This window comes from Tupaia chinensis, unplaced genomic scaffold, assembly GCF_000334495.1.
Source record: "Tupaia chinensis unplaced genomic scaffold, TupChi_1.0 Scaffold000416_1, whole genome shotgun sequence".
NCBI classification, from domain to species: Eukaryota; Metazoa; Chordata; class Mammalia; order Scandentia; family Tupaiidae; genus Tupaia; species Tupaia belangeri.
In genome coordinates this window covers 1,872,024-1,888,375 of record NW_006159921.1, presented here as the reverse complement: position 1 = coordinate 1,888,375, position 16,352 = coordinate 1,872,024, and the positions used below count along the sequence as shown (strand labels likewise).

Sequence of the window (16,352 nt, the reverse complement as noted above, 5' to 3'; positions counted from 1 at the left end):
AAGCAAGAAATCACCCCCCAGGGGGGATGGTCACGCCGCAATCCCTTCTCCTCCATTCTCCTCTCGGGATCTTGGGCACGCACACACACGCGCCCAGCGTGAGTTTTAAGCCACTGGGTCCGGGACACGAACCGTGGTCGACTACGTGGGAGTCCAGCAACGTAACCATTATGCTAACTGCTCATTCCCAAGAATCAATCCCTTTTGACATAGGGAAGTTCCTACCTGACCACCTTCTCTCCCTTACCTTAGCCATATTTGAGTTTTCCTGTATAAAACAGACTATATCATGGTCAAGATTCTCTTGCTGCTGGCCCGTCTTATTCATTGCCTGGTGCTTTATAACATTGCAGACACTGATGGCTGCCACCCCAATAGCCATTGCTATTGCTTCTCCCTTGCTTGACCCTGTCATAGGTGTTCTTTTCCCAGAACACTTAGAAGATAAGAATGTGCATGTGTCATGTAATCCATCTTTCTGGAAAAGATTTCTCTACCATGATGAAAGGCAGGTGGAGAAAGAAACTGCCCCCACACAGTTTCCCTCACTTTCAGCTTTTGAATGAGATTGCATGAAGACATACACAATGATGAAGCCGTGGAAATCATCTTGACGCATGAGGGAAAGGCCAAGCGTATCGCAGGTTGACTCAGCAGGTTTTGTGCTATCATTAAGCCACTGGGTCACAGTTGGATCACTGGCTTTGATCCCCTGATTTTCATTCTCTTTCTCTTTTTTGTCACTCATATCCTTTTCCCATTCTCCTCTTCTCTAATCACCTTCTTCACATCTTTAAGAGCTAGGGATGAGTCAGGGGCACAGGCAAAGTTACAGGACCTTAACTCTCCTCATTAGGTCTTCTCCGAAACAAGATAGAGTATGAATAAACTAAAGAGCAGCTCTCCCAGGTCTAATTTCTCAGTTCTTCCATTTCTCCTCCTACTCGTTGCCAGAGTGGCCTTCATCTGTAGGTCATTCTTCTGCCATGTGTTCTCTACTGGTTTCTCATAGTCCTTAGGATAAAATCTAAATTTATTTATTTATTTATTTATTTGTTTATTTATTTATTTATATTTTTTAAGAGAGAGTTTTGCTATAGGGCATGTGTGATTGCCAGAAAGACAGAGAGACAGAAAGCAAGAAATCACCCCCTAAGGGTGGCACACACACACACACTCAGCGTGAGTTTTAAGCTGCTGGGTCCAGGACTTGAACCATGGTCGACTACATGGGAGTCTAGCAACATAACCATTACGCCATCTGCTGGTCCCCAAATCTAAATTTATTAACCTGCTTCCTCAAAGTTCTTCAGAATATGCTGGCTATCTTCTCTCTACCCTCACCTCCTTCCGTTGTGCCAGCCTTGTTGAGACCCTCAGGGTTTCTGGAAGTGTGTGCTAGGCCATTTTATCTCTAGAACTCTATTCTTCCTGCCATAAACACACTTCTCCTTCCTTTGTTTGCCTAACACACTCCAACTTTCCCTTGTGTTCAAATGTCACCTCCTCTGGGAAGCCTTCTCTCTCCCAGATCGGGCTAATCGCTCAGCCCTTTAACTTTGGGCAGTCCCCTAGTAGAACTGTTTTCTCTCAGCAGTGCCTTTATGTGTTTCTAGGTCTGTCTTCTCCACCAGACTGACGGTTCTTTGAGAACAGAAAAAGTGTCTTGTTTTTCTGTCTCCAGCATAGAGATATACCCGTACATGCCTCTTGCTGACTTCCTAATTTATCCTAACAAATACTGACTGGACTTTGGAAATTGGTATCATCTTCCAAACGATAAGCCACATTGTAATAAAATTTTAAAACAGAAAAATCATCCCCAATTCCATATCCTTAACAGTTTTGTGGTTAAGATCTGAGGAACCAATCTTTAGTTAAGATAAGGGTTTGTAGCTATTCTATAGACAAACGTGTGCCTTGAGAAGAAAAATAGACTACCAAACGTTTTCCTATGGAGAGCTAAACTAGAATTATAAGGAGTTAATTCAGGTAACTTTTAATTGTCCACCTGATAGTCAACGAGACTGATAAGACCTATTTCCTTCTCCAGTATCAACCTAGACTATTTTAATAGGTAGCTGGATTTTTAAAAGAAATGAACCTCTAAATATCAGGCAGCATTAGTGTCTCTTAAATTTCTCTTATATAGAAGAAACCAGAATTTCATATAGGGTTTGTAAATGCCAGAGGAACTTTGCTTTCTTAAGTATAAATATTTGCACTGAAAGAACTCAGGTCAGCTTAGAAATACCATGTAGGCTGGAGGGCTGTAAGAAATCATACAGTTTTGGGACCAGCAGGTGGCGTAATGGTTATGTTGCTGGACTCCTATGTAGTTGACCACAATTTGAGTCTGGGACTCGGCAGCTTAAACTTACGCCAGGTATGCATGTGTGTGCCCCCAGGATCCCAAGGGGAGAATGGAGGAGAAGGGATTGCAGTGTGGCCATACCCTCTGGGGGGTGGTTTCTTGCTTTCTGTCTCTGTCTCTCTCTGTCTTTCTGGCGATAGCACACGCTCTATAGAAAAAAAAAAACTCTCCAAAAATAATAAGTCATACAGTTTGTATATCACATTCTGCATCTAAAGCCAGTTAATACCAATTCGTACCAGTTCTTCATATGAGGAACTATATGAAAAAAAATACATACTTCCTGTACTAATGCTTTTGAGAAAGGAAGGATTATGATGAGTAATAGTTTATACAGAGTGCTAGAATTGCGTAAATGCCACTGTAGAATTGAATATGGATGAAGACTTAACCTTGGGGTCTGGTGAGCAAAATAAGGCTTTACAATCTTTCAGTTTCCAATACAGTACTCAAACATGTTCCCACCTATGGTATTTCCCAAATTGAGATGCATGAAATAAAAATTTTTTAAAAATCAAACCAGTTGTCTTGATCCTGCATACAAGAGAGAGCTGTTTGTTTATCCTGACCAACAGAGAACAGGGAAACTTGAAGTCAGTAGTTCTCAAACTTTGGCTGCCAGGTAAGCAGCACCAGTATCACCTTGCAACTTGCTAGAAATGAATATTTGGGGGCCAGCAGATGGCGTAATGGTTACATCACTGGACTCCCGCATGCTGACCCTGGCTCAATTCCAGACCAGGTAGCTTGAAACTCATGCTGGGCACGTATGCATGCAGGCCCAAAATCCCAAGAGGAGGCTGGAGGAAAAGGGACTGTAGCATGTCTATCCCACCCCCTAGGGGGTGATTTCTTGCTTTCTGTCTCTCTGGCCAGTGTACACGCCCTATAACAAAAATGTTTCCAAAAAAAAAAAAAGAAGGAAAGAAATGCATATCTATGGGCTCTACCCAAGACCTACTAAATAAGAATTTCTGTTTTGGGTTTCCAAGTTTTAGCAAGTCTCTGGGTTGATTCAGAACCATTCTCAATTCTGTGAATCACTGTTCTAGGAAGTGGGTCCTTCAAAAAGTCTCAGAAAATCTGTTCCTTTTAAGAGGCTTGTTCTTTCTTATCTTGACCTGTTAATCCTATAGTTCATGAATCTCTACAACTTTCAATGCTTTGGGCATTTTTTGCTCCTGAGGCAGACCTAAGTATCTGAGAGAGACTTAGAAACTTTTTAACAACTCCCATTGTTCCTTTTTTCCCCAGAAGACATCATCCCATTGCTGCTTCTTGAGCCCAGTCCAATAATTTTCCCCTGAGGATACCCTCACTTCCCCAGGGCCATGCCCATGGCTAGTGAATGAGAAGTGCAGGCAGGGATCAGGGAGCTGTGAAGCTGGAGAGGACCCTCAGAAAGATGTAAGACCTGATCTCTGCGCTCCCTGAAGGAAGGGAAAAGGGAAGGGCTGAAGGAAGGTGAGAGAAAGGACTTCCTCACTTGCCCATAGGCCCCGTGGCAGTAAGGCTTTTGAAAACACCCACCGGAGCTGGGGCGAATAACAAATAGCTTAGACTTGAGAATAGTAAGACTAAAGTGTAAGGAGAGGCTCCCTTCATTCAGGGGGGTTGTGCTGTTGAAGACCACTGAATCAGGTTGCATCTGAAAAGCAGTAATTTGAGCAACTGAGTATAGAACTAGATTTATGATAAAGGGAACAGGGAAGGGTTAACTAAATCATTAAAATCACTCGAAAATTCTCCACATAGTAAAGGCTATGTAGCAAATCACCCACTTAACACTTTGACAACACTTATTGAGTGTGTGCTATGTCAGAGTTGCTGTTCCAGGTTCTGTGGTTACTAAGATATTGAGAAGACAAGGTAAATGGATAGAGGAGAGAAGTTAGAACAAGTGAACGATGCTATACATGAAAACTCCTATAGCAGAGGTAATTTTAACATGGTATAAGAACCCAAAGAAATGAAGAATTTGTCTATGTGGGGAAATATGGTGGAAAGAGTCACAGAAAGTGTTTATTTGAGTGGGTTTTTTTTTTTTCTAGGTACAGAGAAGAGTATGAACAGCATTCCAGGAAGCAAACACAGGAATAAAGAATTATGTGGCATGTTTTAAAAGCGACCATTCATCAAAGAGCCAATGGTTTGTAAGAAGCAGAGATACTGACTGATGGGGAGAAATAAATGGTGAAAAATTCCTATGTCCCTAGGATCTTATGACTAGAAAAGTGTGTAGAGGCTATGTTTTATACCTGTGTATGACGTACCAAGAGGGAGTTGCATGCACACAAGAAATATTTCTACCCTGACTAGATCCTGAAAATATTTTATGAAGTTCCTAGAGAGCCCTAGTGAGAAATCACTAAATAAAAAAAAGAGAGAGAGAGAGAGGAGCATGATCCAATCAGAGTTCAAAAAGATTATCTCATGGGTAGCCGTGTAGAAGGTGGACGGAAGTGGAAGTAAATAGAAACGAAAAATTGGAAGAGAATGACTTCTATTAGATAATAGATTACAACCAGCCAGGTGAGAGAGATGAGGGAAGCTAGAGACAGGATGGGGTAATGGGGATGTATGACGTACCAAGAGGGAGTTGCATGCACACAAGAAATATTTCTACCCTGACTAGATCCTGAAAATATTTTATGAAGTTCCTAGAGAGCCCTAGTGAGAAATCACTAAATAAAAAAAAGAGAGAGAGAGAGAGAGAGAGAGGAGCATGATCCAATCAGAGTTCAAAAAGATTATCTCATGGGTAGCCGTGTAGAAGGTGGACGGAAGTGGAAGTAAATAGAAACGAAAAATTGGAAGAGAATGACTTCTATTAGATAATAGATTACAACCAGCCAGGTGAGAGAGATGAGGGAAGCTAGAGACAGGATGGGGTAATGGGGAGATCTCTTACCCCTCATCCTATCACCCTCTTTCTTCTCCCTCCATCTCCTTCTCCACCTCAGACCCTATTCCTTCTCACCTCTTAATATTTTCATTTCCCTATACTTTGCCTGTATTATTCCCTCACTTCCTTTTCTTGTAATATTCCTTTACTTTTTCATCTATTATATTTCTTTTTCTTCAACTTCTTTCTCTTCTAGCCTTGGATTCAACAAGACCTTCTAAAATTTCAGAAGTTCTGGGTCCCTTTCAGAAAAGTTCTGAGTCCCTTTCAGAAGAGTCCTGAGTCCCTTTCAAATACTATTCATCATCTATCTCTTAATTTAGCAGTTCTCTTCATCGCTTCTCCCTCTTGCACACACGTATGTCCTATGAAGCCTTGCTCAGCATGGGGCACTCCAGTTGGGGCATGGGGTATCCAAGTATCCAACCGTGTTCACAGGCTCCCCTGTACTAACTTATACAACCTATAACTTTTCACCTACCTGGCAGTCAACCCCGGATCCTTATTAAGTACTGACTGTGACAAGGATGGACCCTCCTGGGTACAAAACAATTGAGAAATAAAGAATCTTACTCTAGAATCTTATGGTTTAATTGTGGGAGAAAAGCACGGACACATGAAAAACCTAGAAACACTTCATGTGTCAAATGTGGGAAAAATGACTGGTACCCCAACATAAAGATTGGAGGAGATGTCTTTGGACTAGAAGTCTTCACAGAGGAAACTGATTACTATGTATTATTCCAGGCACTGTTTCATGATCGTTAATGTGCAATTCTATTTAGCCTTCAGAAAATATAACCAAGAAAGCATTTCAATTCCCACCTTACAGTTGTGGATATTGAAATTCAAAACGATTATGTATGATACTCATCATCAGATCTCAAGGAAATGGAAGATTCGAAATTTGACTGACTCCTAGTGTCTTCATATCAAACTAATCCTTTTTTTCTTTTTTTAGAAAAAAAGGTTTTGCTACAGGGCATGTGCACTTTCAGAGTCCCAGAGAGACAGAAAGACAGAAAGCGAGTCACTCCTCAGGGGTGATGGGCCATGCCACTAATGCCACTATCCCTCCTCCTCCATTCTCCTCTTGGGATTTTGGGCACACACACACATGCACCCAGCATGAGTTTTAAGCCACTGGATCTGGGATTGGACCGCAGTCAGCTATGTGGGAATCCAGTGACACAACCATTATGCCATCTGCTGGTCCTTCAAACTGATCTTCAATAGGTAGGTTGTGTATACTTCTGGATGGTTTTAGGCTATTTCGTAAATGTATATTCATGCACCCACTTGTAGTCTCCTTAGAGACAAAACCATTAGTCAATTTCCTGTATCCTGGTCTGTACAAGTGGATTCTCAGCATATATACCTGAACAACCCAGTCCTGAGCTCCTGAGCATCAAGGGGCAAGTAGTGACTTCATGCATATCTGCGGTTTGCTTTCTTTAGAGAAGACACCATGGAACCAGGGAACCTCACATGGGTATCAGATTTTGTCTTCTTGGGACTCTCACAGACTCCAGAGCTCCAGATTTCCCTGTTTCTGGTGTTCCTGTTTGTCTATACCACAACCGTCATAGGAAACCTCCTCATCATAGTCACAGTGATCTCTGACTCCCGGCTCCACACACCCATGTTCTTTCTGCTCCGAAACCTGGCTTTGTTAGACCTCTGTTTCTCCTCAGTCACTGCCCCAAAGATGCTGGTGGACTTTCTCTCTGAGAAGAAGACCATCTCCTACCAGGGCTGCATGACCCAGATCTTCTTCTTTCACTTTCTTGGAGGTGCCATGGTCTTCCTTCTCTCAGTGATGGCCTATGATCGCCTTGTAGCCATCTCCCGGCCTCTTCACTATGTCACCATCATGAACACTCAGCTCTGTGTGGGACTGGTGGTGACTTCCTGGGTGGGAGGCTTCATTCATTCCATTACCCAGCTGGCTCTGATGTTGCCACTGCCTTTCTGTGGCCCCAATGTCCTGGACAACTTCTACTGTGACGTTCCACAAGTGCTGAGTCTTGCCTGTACTGACACCTCCTTCCTGGAGTTCCTCATGATCTCCAACAGTGGGATGCTGGATGTCATCTGGTTCCTCCTCCTCCTGATCTCCTACTCCATCATCCTAGTAATGCTGAGATCCCACTCAGAGGAGGCAAGGAGGAAGGCAGCTTCCACCTGCACCACCCACATCATTGTGGTCTCCATGATCTTCATTCCAAGCATTTACCTCTATGCTCGGCCCTTTACCCCTTTCTCCATGGACAAGGCCGTGTCCATCAGCCACACGGTCATGACCCCCATGCTCAACCCCATGATCTCCCCCCAGGGGAACCAGGAGATGCAGGCAGCAGTGAGGAGACTGAGGAGACACTGGCTGGTTTGTAAAAAAAAATGACAAAGGCAGGTCATTTCTTTTTGGATTTGTGTTTCTTTGCAAAGTGGAGAAAGTTACAACATCTACTCTCTTGGTAATTTGGGGATATGTAATAAGAGTCATTTTGCAAGCAGATGAGCTTTTGTTTTAAGTGCATTATTTGCTTCCATGATTGAGAAATACAGACAGAAAAAGAGAGAGACAGACAGTGTACCTCCAATGAGGTCTTGACACTACCATCCTCCCTCAGCCTCAGCCAACCCTGGATCATGGGCAGCATGGGCTCAGCACTGTCAGGGAGACCCAGGAACCTTCCAATGTGGATCAACCTCATGGAGCTTTGTGTTTTACTGCTGCACCACTGTCCAGCTCCAAGAAGTGGAAGAGTTTTGAAACTAAGCAATGCATTCATATTTTTTTTTAAATAGAGAACATCTTCTTTGATGGATTTGTGATAGGTTTGTAATAAAGAGTTCTAACAATCTTACAACATTCACATGGCCTCTGGAAAATCACACTCTCCTTTTCCTTTCCTAAAGGACAGTTGCTTCTTACAATGACAGCATTTAAATAATAAAAGCCTTTCTGTTTTCTGTGCTTTGACTTCTCTTCTCAGCATTCCCTTTGGTCTGAGTCAGGTTTCTGGAGAGAGCACAATATTTGCAGTCTTAGCCTTAAATTGAGAGCAGTGATTCCTTACTTATTAAAGAGGTGACCTTGGATGAGACAAGCCTCTCTTGGTTTTGTGATTCTTCCCAACAAACTGTTATAAAACAATATTGGTCCCAATAATTGCACATATTTTCTGTAAGATTCAAATATTTAAAGTGTGAGAAATATATATGTATGTGTGTGTGTGTGTGTGTGTATATATATAGAGAGAGAGAGAGTGATTTTTGCTATAGGGCACGTGCACTCACTGGAGAGACAGAGAGAAAGAGAGAGACAGAAAGCAAGAAATCACCTCCCAGGGGAGATGGCCATGCCACAATCCCTTCTCTTCCATTCTCTCTGAATTTGGGGCATACACACACACAAGCCCAGTATGTATTTCAAGTCACCAGGTCGGACTCAAACCACGGTCAGCCACATGGGAGTCCAGTGATGTAATCATTATACCATCCGCTGGTCCCAAAAAGGTGGTTTACTTTAAGGATCTAAATTTCTCCCAGAAGTAAGGTGGATCCAGGTACTGAGGGAGTAAGACACTATCGGGACTGACAGCTGGTGTCTCTTCCTTCCTCCCCTCATCTTTCCCTGACTATGCAGTCATTTTACCTGTGGACCAAAGGGGAGCCTCAGTCTCAAAACTTGCCCCTTACATTCTACTTTCTGCAACTGAATAGCTTTATCAGGGTTCAAATTCCCTAGTCCTGTGAAAATAATATGATTGGCTGAGATTAGGCCACATGTCTCATGACTATCTAGGCCCACTCCTTCAGTAGGCACTTTGAGTGAAGGCTGTTTCCAGAGAAGGAAGAAAGAGAAGGACAGACTCTCCGCAAGCATGTTTATCATGAAAGGAACAAGAAAGGCACCCCTTAAACACCTTCATCCTAATAGGTTTAAATTTAAAGTTATGTCTGGACATTCATGTTTTTATTTAGTCATTAAACAAGTATTTATCCTCTTTACTGATGGGTTCTTAGGGAAGGTTCCCAACTTTGCTTTGGCTGATCCAAGAGAAGAAAGGACTCGTTTGCCCTGGTCAGGATCATCCTATGACAGCAAGGCATCCTGTGACGATACACTTGGCAGTGCTCACGGCTGACCCAGGAGGAGTCAGCAGCAAGAGCTGAGGGAGCTGGGATGAAGAGAGAGTTGAAAGCAGGGAAGGGGGCAATGGAGCAGCCAAGAACAACTATGCTTGCTCTGGATGTTTCCCCACAGCTGTGTCTCTAAATCTCCCATGGGCAAGGCCATACCAAGGAGAGAGCTACAGGTCCCTGTGCAGGCCATAATAGACTTTATTTTTTGTGAAGAATTTAAAAGCAACAGTAAAACTACTAAAAGTGGCTTTTTGCTATCAGTATGCTCAGGCAATTCTGAACAATGTCAAAGATAAAATACTCCTCCCTGCCTAGTGGATCTGCTCCACCTCCTTGCCCTTCATAAGCCCCATGTGTGAGTGAGTATGTGCATGTGTGTGTGCATGTGTATGCATGTGTGTATGTGTGTATGTGTGAGTGATACAGAGGGAACCCAAGAAAGTGTCTCCCTATTGCGCTTTGGTTAGCACATTGGCCCTCTGGCAATTAAAAAAGAATCATTTATGTATATTTTTCTGTACTTAATTGAACATATTAAAGGGGACATAAGTCAAGAACTGTCTACAAGCCAATACTGTTTTTGTCAAGTATCTCTTTTCTTTCAGATCTTCATCCTCTATTCTAGATTCTCCTGAAGTGTTATGATTGGTCATGTAACTGGTACTTTTGGTCTCTAGCTTGTCTCTGAAAAATTGAGGGGTGAGCTTAAGAAACAAATTGAACACTGTTTTGCTTTTTTTTTTTAAAGAGAGATTTTTGTCATAGGGTGTGTGCACTCACCAGAGAGACAGAGAGACAGAAAGTGAGAAATCACCCTGGCAACCCACAATCCCTTATCTTCCATTCTCCTCTGAATTTTGGGCACGCGTGCACTTGCACTCAGCATGTTTCAAGCCACCAGTCTGGGACTCGAACCATGGTTGACTACGTTGGAATCCAGTAACATAGCCATTACAACATCTGCTAGTCCCAAATGCTGTGGTTTTTTTGGAAGTCAGAGAAGGAATCTTTAGAAGGCAGTGTTTGGGCAAGGATCTGGATAGTAAGAAGGAGCCCATTATGCAAAAGTCTGTGCAAATAACAAACATTCCAAGCAGGGGAAACAGCAAGTCCTGAGGTAAGAATGAGCTTGGTGACCAAAGGAAAAAGAAAATGGAGCAGTATAACTGGAGTGGGGTGAACAAAGAGGCTCTCAGAAGGAGGCGAGATTTACCATTGTATTGGCTGTCTACTACTGCATAACAACTCACCCAAAACCAGCACCTAGAAACAAGGTGATCATTTATCTCTCTCACAGATTCCACAAGCCAGGGATTCTGACAGGACACAGACATAGGCAAGTTCTGCGTCGAGGTGTCCTGGGCCTCTGACGGAAGAATCAGGCCAGAGGTAGAACTGTTTGCAGTTTCATTCACTCACATCTGGCTGTTGAAGCTGGTGTGATGTGATGTTGATGTCGGTGGTGATGTGGGTGCCTAGGCAAGGCTGTTGACCTCTCCACATGGCTTAGGCCTGGTAGCTGAGTTCCAACCACAACCATTGAGAGAAAGGAAGAGAGAAAGAGTGCGCTGGTCAGGTGGCGGCTGTCTCCTTTCTACCACCCAGCCTCAGAAGTCGTATGGCATCACTTCTACCACATTCTTGTTTTCATTTTTGCTTTTAAGTTTGGTATAGGGCATGTGTGCTCACCAGAGAGAGACAGAAAGAGGAAGAGAGGGAAAGTGAGAAATCACAATTTAAAGTTATGTCTGGACATTCATGTTTTTATTTAGTCATTAAACAAGTATTTATCCTCTTTACTGATGGGTTCTTAGGGAAGGTTCCCAACTTTGCTTTGGCTGATCCAAGAGAAGAAAGGACTCGTTTGCCCTGGTCAGGATCATCCTATGACAGCAAGGCATCCTGTGACGATACACTTGGCAGTGCTCACGGCTGACCCAGGAGGAGTCAGCAGCAAGAGCTGAGGGAGCTGGGATGAAGAGAGAGTTGAAAGCAGGGAAGGGGGCAATGGAGCAGCCAAGAACAACTATGCTTGCTCTGGATGTTTCCCCACAGCTGTGTCTCTAAATCTCCCATGGGCAAGGCCATACCAAGGAGAGAGCTACAGGTCCCTGTGCAGGCCATAATAGACTTTATTTTTTGTGAAGAATTTAAAAGCAACAGTAAAACTACTAAAAGTGGCTTTTTGCTATCAGTATGCTCAGGCAATTCTGAACAATGTCAAAGATAAAATACTCCTCCCTGCCTAGTGGATCTGCTCCACCTCCTTGCCCTTCATAAGCCCCATGTGTGAGTGAGTATGTGCATGTGTGTGTGCATGTGTATGCATGTGTGTATGTGTGTATGTGTGAGTGATACAGAGGGAACCCAAGAAAGTGTCTCCCTATTGCGCTTTGGTTAGCACATTGGCCCTCTGGCAATTAAAAAAGAATCATTTATGTATATTTTTCTGTACTTAATTGAACATATTAAAGGGGACATAAGTCAAGAACTGTCTACAAGCCAATACTGTTTTTGTCAAGTATCTCTTTTCTTTCAGATCTTCATCCTCTATTCTAGATTCTCCTGAAGTGTTATGATTGGTCATGTAACTGGTACTTTTGGTCTCTAGCTTGTCTCTGAAAAATTGAGGGGTGAGCTTAAGAAACAAATTGAACACTGTTTTGCTTTTTTTTTTTAAAGAGAGATTTTTGTCATAGGGTGTGTGCACTCACCAGAGAGACAGAGAGACAGAAAGTGAGAAATCACCCTGGCAACCCACAATCCCTTATCTTCCATTCTCCTCTGAATTTTGGGCACGCGTGCACTTGCACTCAGCATGTTTCAAGCCACCAGTCTGGGACTCGAACCATGGTTGACTACGTTGGAATCCAGTAACATAGCCATTACAACATCTGCTAGTCCCAAATGCTGTGGTTTTTTTGGAAGTCAGAGAAGGAATCTTTAGAAGGCAGTGTTTGGGCAAGGATCTGGATAGTAAGAAGGAGCCCATTATGCAAAAGTCTGTGCAAATAACAAACATTCCAAGCAGGGGAAACAGCAAGTCCTGAGGTAAGAATGAGCTTGGTGACCAAAGGAAAAAGAAAATGGAGCAGTATAACTGGAGTGGGGTGAACAAAGAGGCTCTCAGAAGGAGGCGAGATTTACCATTGTATTGGCTGTCTACTACTGCATAACAACTCACCCAAAACCAGCACCTAGAAACAAGGTGATCATTTATCTCTCTCACAGATTCCACAAGCCAGGGATTCTGACAGGACACAGACATAGGCAAGTTCTGCGTCGAGGTGTCCTGGGCCTCTGACGGAAGAATCAGGCCAGAGGTAGAACTGTTTGCAGTTTCATTCACTCACATCTGGCTGTTGAAGCTGGTGTGATGTGATGTTGATGTCGGTGGTGATGTGGGTGCCTAGGCAAGGCTGTTGACCTCTCCACATGGCTTAGGCCTGGTAGCTGAGTTCCAACCACAACCATTGAGAGAAAGGAAGAGAGAAAGAGTGCGCTGGTCAGGTGGCGGCTGTCTCCTTTCTACCACCCAGCCTCAGAAGTCGTATGGCATCACTTCTACCACATTCTTGTTTTCATTTTTGCTTTTAAGTTTGGTATAGGGCATGTGTGCTCACCAGAGAGAGACAGAAAGAGGAAGAGAGGGAAAGTGAGAAATCACCCCCAGAGAAGATGGCCATGTAGCAATCCCTTCTCCTGCATTCTCCTCTCAGGATTGCACACACGTGCACCTGGCATGATTTTAAACCTCGGGGTTCGGGACCTGAACTACGCAGGGGACCATGTGAGATCCAGCCACCTTAACCACCAGGCCACAACTGGTCCACTACCACATTCTTTAGATAGAATTATGTCCCAGCCCACATTCAAGGGAAGAGGGTTAGATTCTACTATTTGAAATATGTCAGTGAATTTGGGACACATTTTTAAATGATCACCAATGTAGACAAGAACCAGGTTATTAAAGAACTTCAATTTTATCAGGGACCAACAGAAGGCATGGTGGTTAAGGTGCTAGACACTCCCACATAGCTGACCATGGTTCAAGCCCCAGACCTGGTGTCTTACTTTCTCAGTTACTCCCTCTGTCTCTCTCTCTCCCTCCCTCTCTCTCTCTCTCTGTTTCTCTCTCTGTTTCTGTGTGTGTGTGTGTTTGGTCAAATTAAAATGAAAGAATTAAATTAAATAAATAATTCTATAAACACAAAACTTCAGTTTTATCCTCAGTGTAATGGAAAGTCATTGAGGGGTTTGGGTTGATGGGTGGTAACATAATCTAGTTTCTGATTTCAGAAGATAATGTTGGCTGCTGGGCAGAGAAGTGGTTATAGAAGACAAGCATGATGGAGTGGCTTAAGAATCTGGAGTAAGAAGACCTGGGTTCAAGTCAGGTTCGTGCTTTTACCAGCTACATTAGCTTGGGCAAGTCTCCTAACACCAGGAGTAGGAGTGAGTAGACTCCTGCATTTGTAGGAGGATTTACCTAAGAATTGCAGTATCCCCAGGCATTTAACACCCAGCAGGGGCTCTGGCATGTGCAATAAACATTTGAATAAACCCCACTGTAAGTTTGGGAGGACAGACATTTCCAGCCTTCCAGGTCTGGAGTGTGCTCACCAACCCCATAAGCCTTCCATAATTGAGCGACTTCGAGGGGAGCATTGAGGAGGCTCATGGTTCCATCTTTCCTGAAGTAATCCTGTGCACTATTCTGTATCAAAGTTCACGTGGCCCGATTCTATTCAGAAACATCACTACTGTCCAGATGGACCACACAGAAAGCAGAGACCTGAGCCTGCCCAAAGCCCAGCACTAGTGGCAGAGCCGGGACAGTCTGCTCTGGGCAAATAGGGAGCATCAAGTGGTGGTGGAGGCATGGCTGACTGATGTGCCTTGGGGCAGCGAGGAGGGCAGAGGAGCCTCGCCCTTTCCCAGGACACCTACCAGAAGACCATGTTGTTGAGGGAGAGCAGGAGGAGTGCAAGGAGTGAGCAGCCCTCCCCTAGCACAGTGGGCCCTGGCTTGTGGGCTCCTGTGCTTGCCAGCAGCACTGTCTCCAGTCACCTCCAGTGCTGCCACCTGGGACCACCAAGGTGACCAGCCCTACACCTACCTTCACAGTCAGAGGGATGCTGGGTGGGAAGACTGTTACATCATTGTTTTGCATTTTCCAGTCTTCTCAATTGTGATGCCCTAGGCAAGAGACCATTTCATTCGATGGAGTGTCTAAATTCCTACAACCTTAGGTGTTCGTTCTTTCTTGGTGTCTCGAGATGCTGAGATGCAAAACTGGACCAATGTGGGCCCTTTCTTGCAGAGACTGTGTTGAGTTTTTATTTCAAGTGTGTGGGTCAAAGTGAGTGGAGGGAGGGGGACCAGCAGTTAGCGTAATGGCTATGTTGCTGGACTCCCCCGTAGTCGACTACGGTTCGAGTCCCGGACCCGGAGGCTTAAACTCACGCCGGGCGCGTGTGCATACGTGCCTAAGGTCTCGAGAGGAGAATGGAGGAGAAGGGATTGCGGCATGGCCATCCCCCCTGGGGGGTGATTTCTCGCTTTCTGTCTCTCCGTCTCTCCCTGTCTGTCTGGCAAGCGCATGCGCCCTATAGCAAAAACCTCTCCAAAAAAAGAAAAAATAAAAAAGTGAGTGGAGGGAGGGAACCCAAGGCAGCCACAGCCTTCCCGCAGGGACTCTTCCAGGCACCTGCCAGCCCCTTCCCTTTTTGTGCTTCTCTTCCACCCTGACCCAGTGTGACTTTTGTCTTGCCCCTCCTGCTGGGGCAGCCAAATGGGATTTGGGAAAGCCCCTCCTGGCCAGCCACAGACTCAGTACAACTGGAACAGCCCATGTGCCTGTCAGAGTCCCTTCACCTACTCACAAAGGGGGCGCCGGGCCTGCTAGCCTACAGGAGGGGGTGTCTCCATCAGGTCACACCTGTGCTCTGGGGAGCCTAGTTTGTAGTCAGACTCAAACTGAGAGTCCCTTCCTGGTTCTGACACCGTAACATGCAATTTTCTCTCTACCTTGACAATAAACCTGAAGTCCTAGTCATTGCAGCAAGAAGTCAGATGAGTACTGGAAGGTTGGGGCAAGGACAGGGAAATCACTCAAGGAAGCCTCAGCCTCCCTGCAGGGACCCAGCACTGCCAGGGCTCCAATTACTGCCCCAGACCTCTTTGCTGTTATTTTGATTCAAAGCAGGATCTGCCTTGTCGGCAAGCCCACAGTCTCCCTCCAGTGGCCCCAGTCCCTGCTCCCGGAGCTCCTAGTCTGATGGAGAAGATGAGGTTCAAATTCTCACATTAGGCCAAGGCAGGAGGGAGGTGGGAAGGGATTGGCACTTGTTCTCAGCTGACCCCAAGGTCTGGACCTGTGCGCTTCCTCAGTGCTCACCAGAGAGCCTTCCTGCCTTGTGAGCCTTCCTGCCCTTTGAACTTTACCAGCAGCTCGGTGAGGCCAAGCCCTTACTCAAGGTCACACAGTCAGAAATGGCACTGGACTCCCAGGCCAGCTCTTTGAGGCCCCAAACTGAGCTTTCTAAAGAGTCATTAAAAGCAAAGGACTCAGAGCTGCCTCTCGGGAGGAGAGTCCTCAGCTCTCCTGCACTTGCACACGTGTACACGTGTGCCGGAACTCTTGACCTACCTGACCTCTGGCATAGTGAAGCCCTTGCAGTTTGAGCCAAGTTCTTTCTCCCTGCACACCTCAGTGTTCTCATCATGAGAATAGAATGAAGGGCCCCAGCCCCAGGAACCTCTGAGAGCAGAATCAAGCTCACACCAGGCCCCGAGCCCTGCTCTGTACTCACTGTCTCAATGGGGGTGGGTGGGGGGGAGGCATTGGAGCTGAGCAGATAAGAGATTCAATCAGGCCTGTGGCCAGGAGGAGCTCCACCATGGCTGGTGGAGCGGTTC

The 16,352-nt window shown here is 45.0% G+C and overlaps 3 protein-coding genes across 3 annotated transcripts in view; 2 read left to right on the top strand and 1 right to left on the bottom strand.

Annotated features, from left to right (window-relative positions):
- Window positions 1-3,656, top strand: part of LOC102502281 (olfactory receptor 4D2-like) — a 13,736-nt gene extending 10,080 nt beyond the window's left edge. Inside the window, exon 2 of the mRNA XM_006154683.2 lies at window positions 3,629-3,656. Coding sequence (XP_006154745.2) covers window positions 3,629-3,656 — 28 coding nt within the window. The remainder of the gene's footprint in view (window positions 1-3,628) is intronic.
- SKA2 (spindle and kinetochore associated complex subunit 2) overlaps window positions 1-16,352 on the bottom strand; it is a 1,094,818-nt gene that overhangs the window by 91,419 nt on the left and 987,047 nt on the right. The window lies entirely within an intron of this gene.
- OR4D2 (olfactory receptor family 4 subfamily D member 2) lies at window positions 6,748-7,683 on the top strand. The gene has a single exon (XM_006154654.1). It carries the CDS (start codon window positions 6,748-6,750, stop codon window positions 7,681-7,683), a length of 936 nt encoding a protein of 311 aa, XP_006154716.1.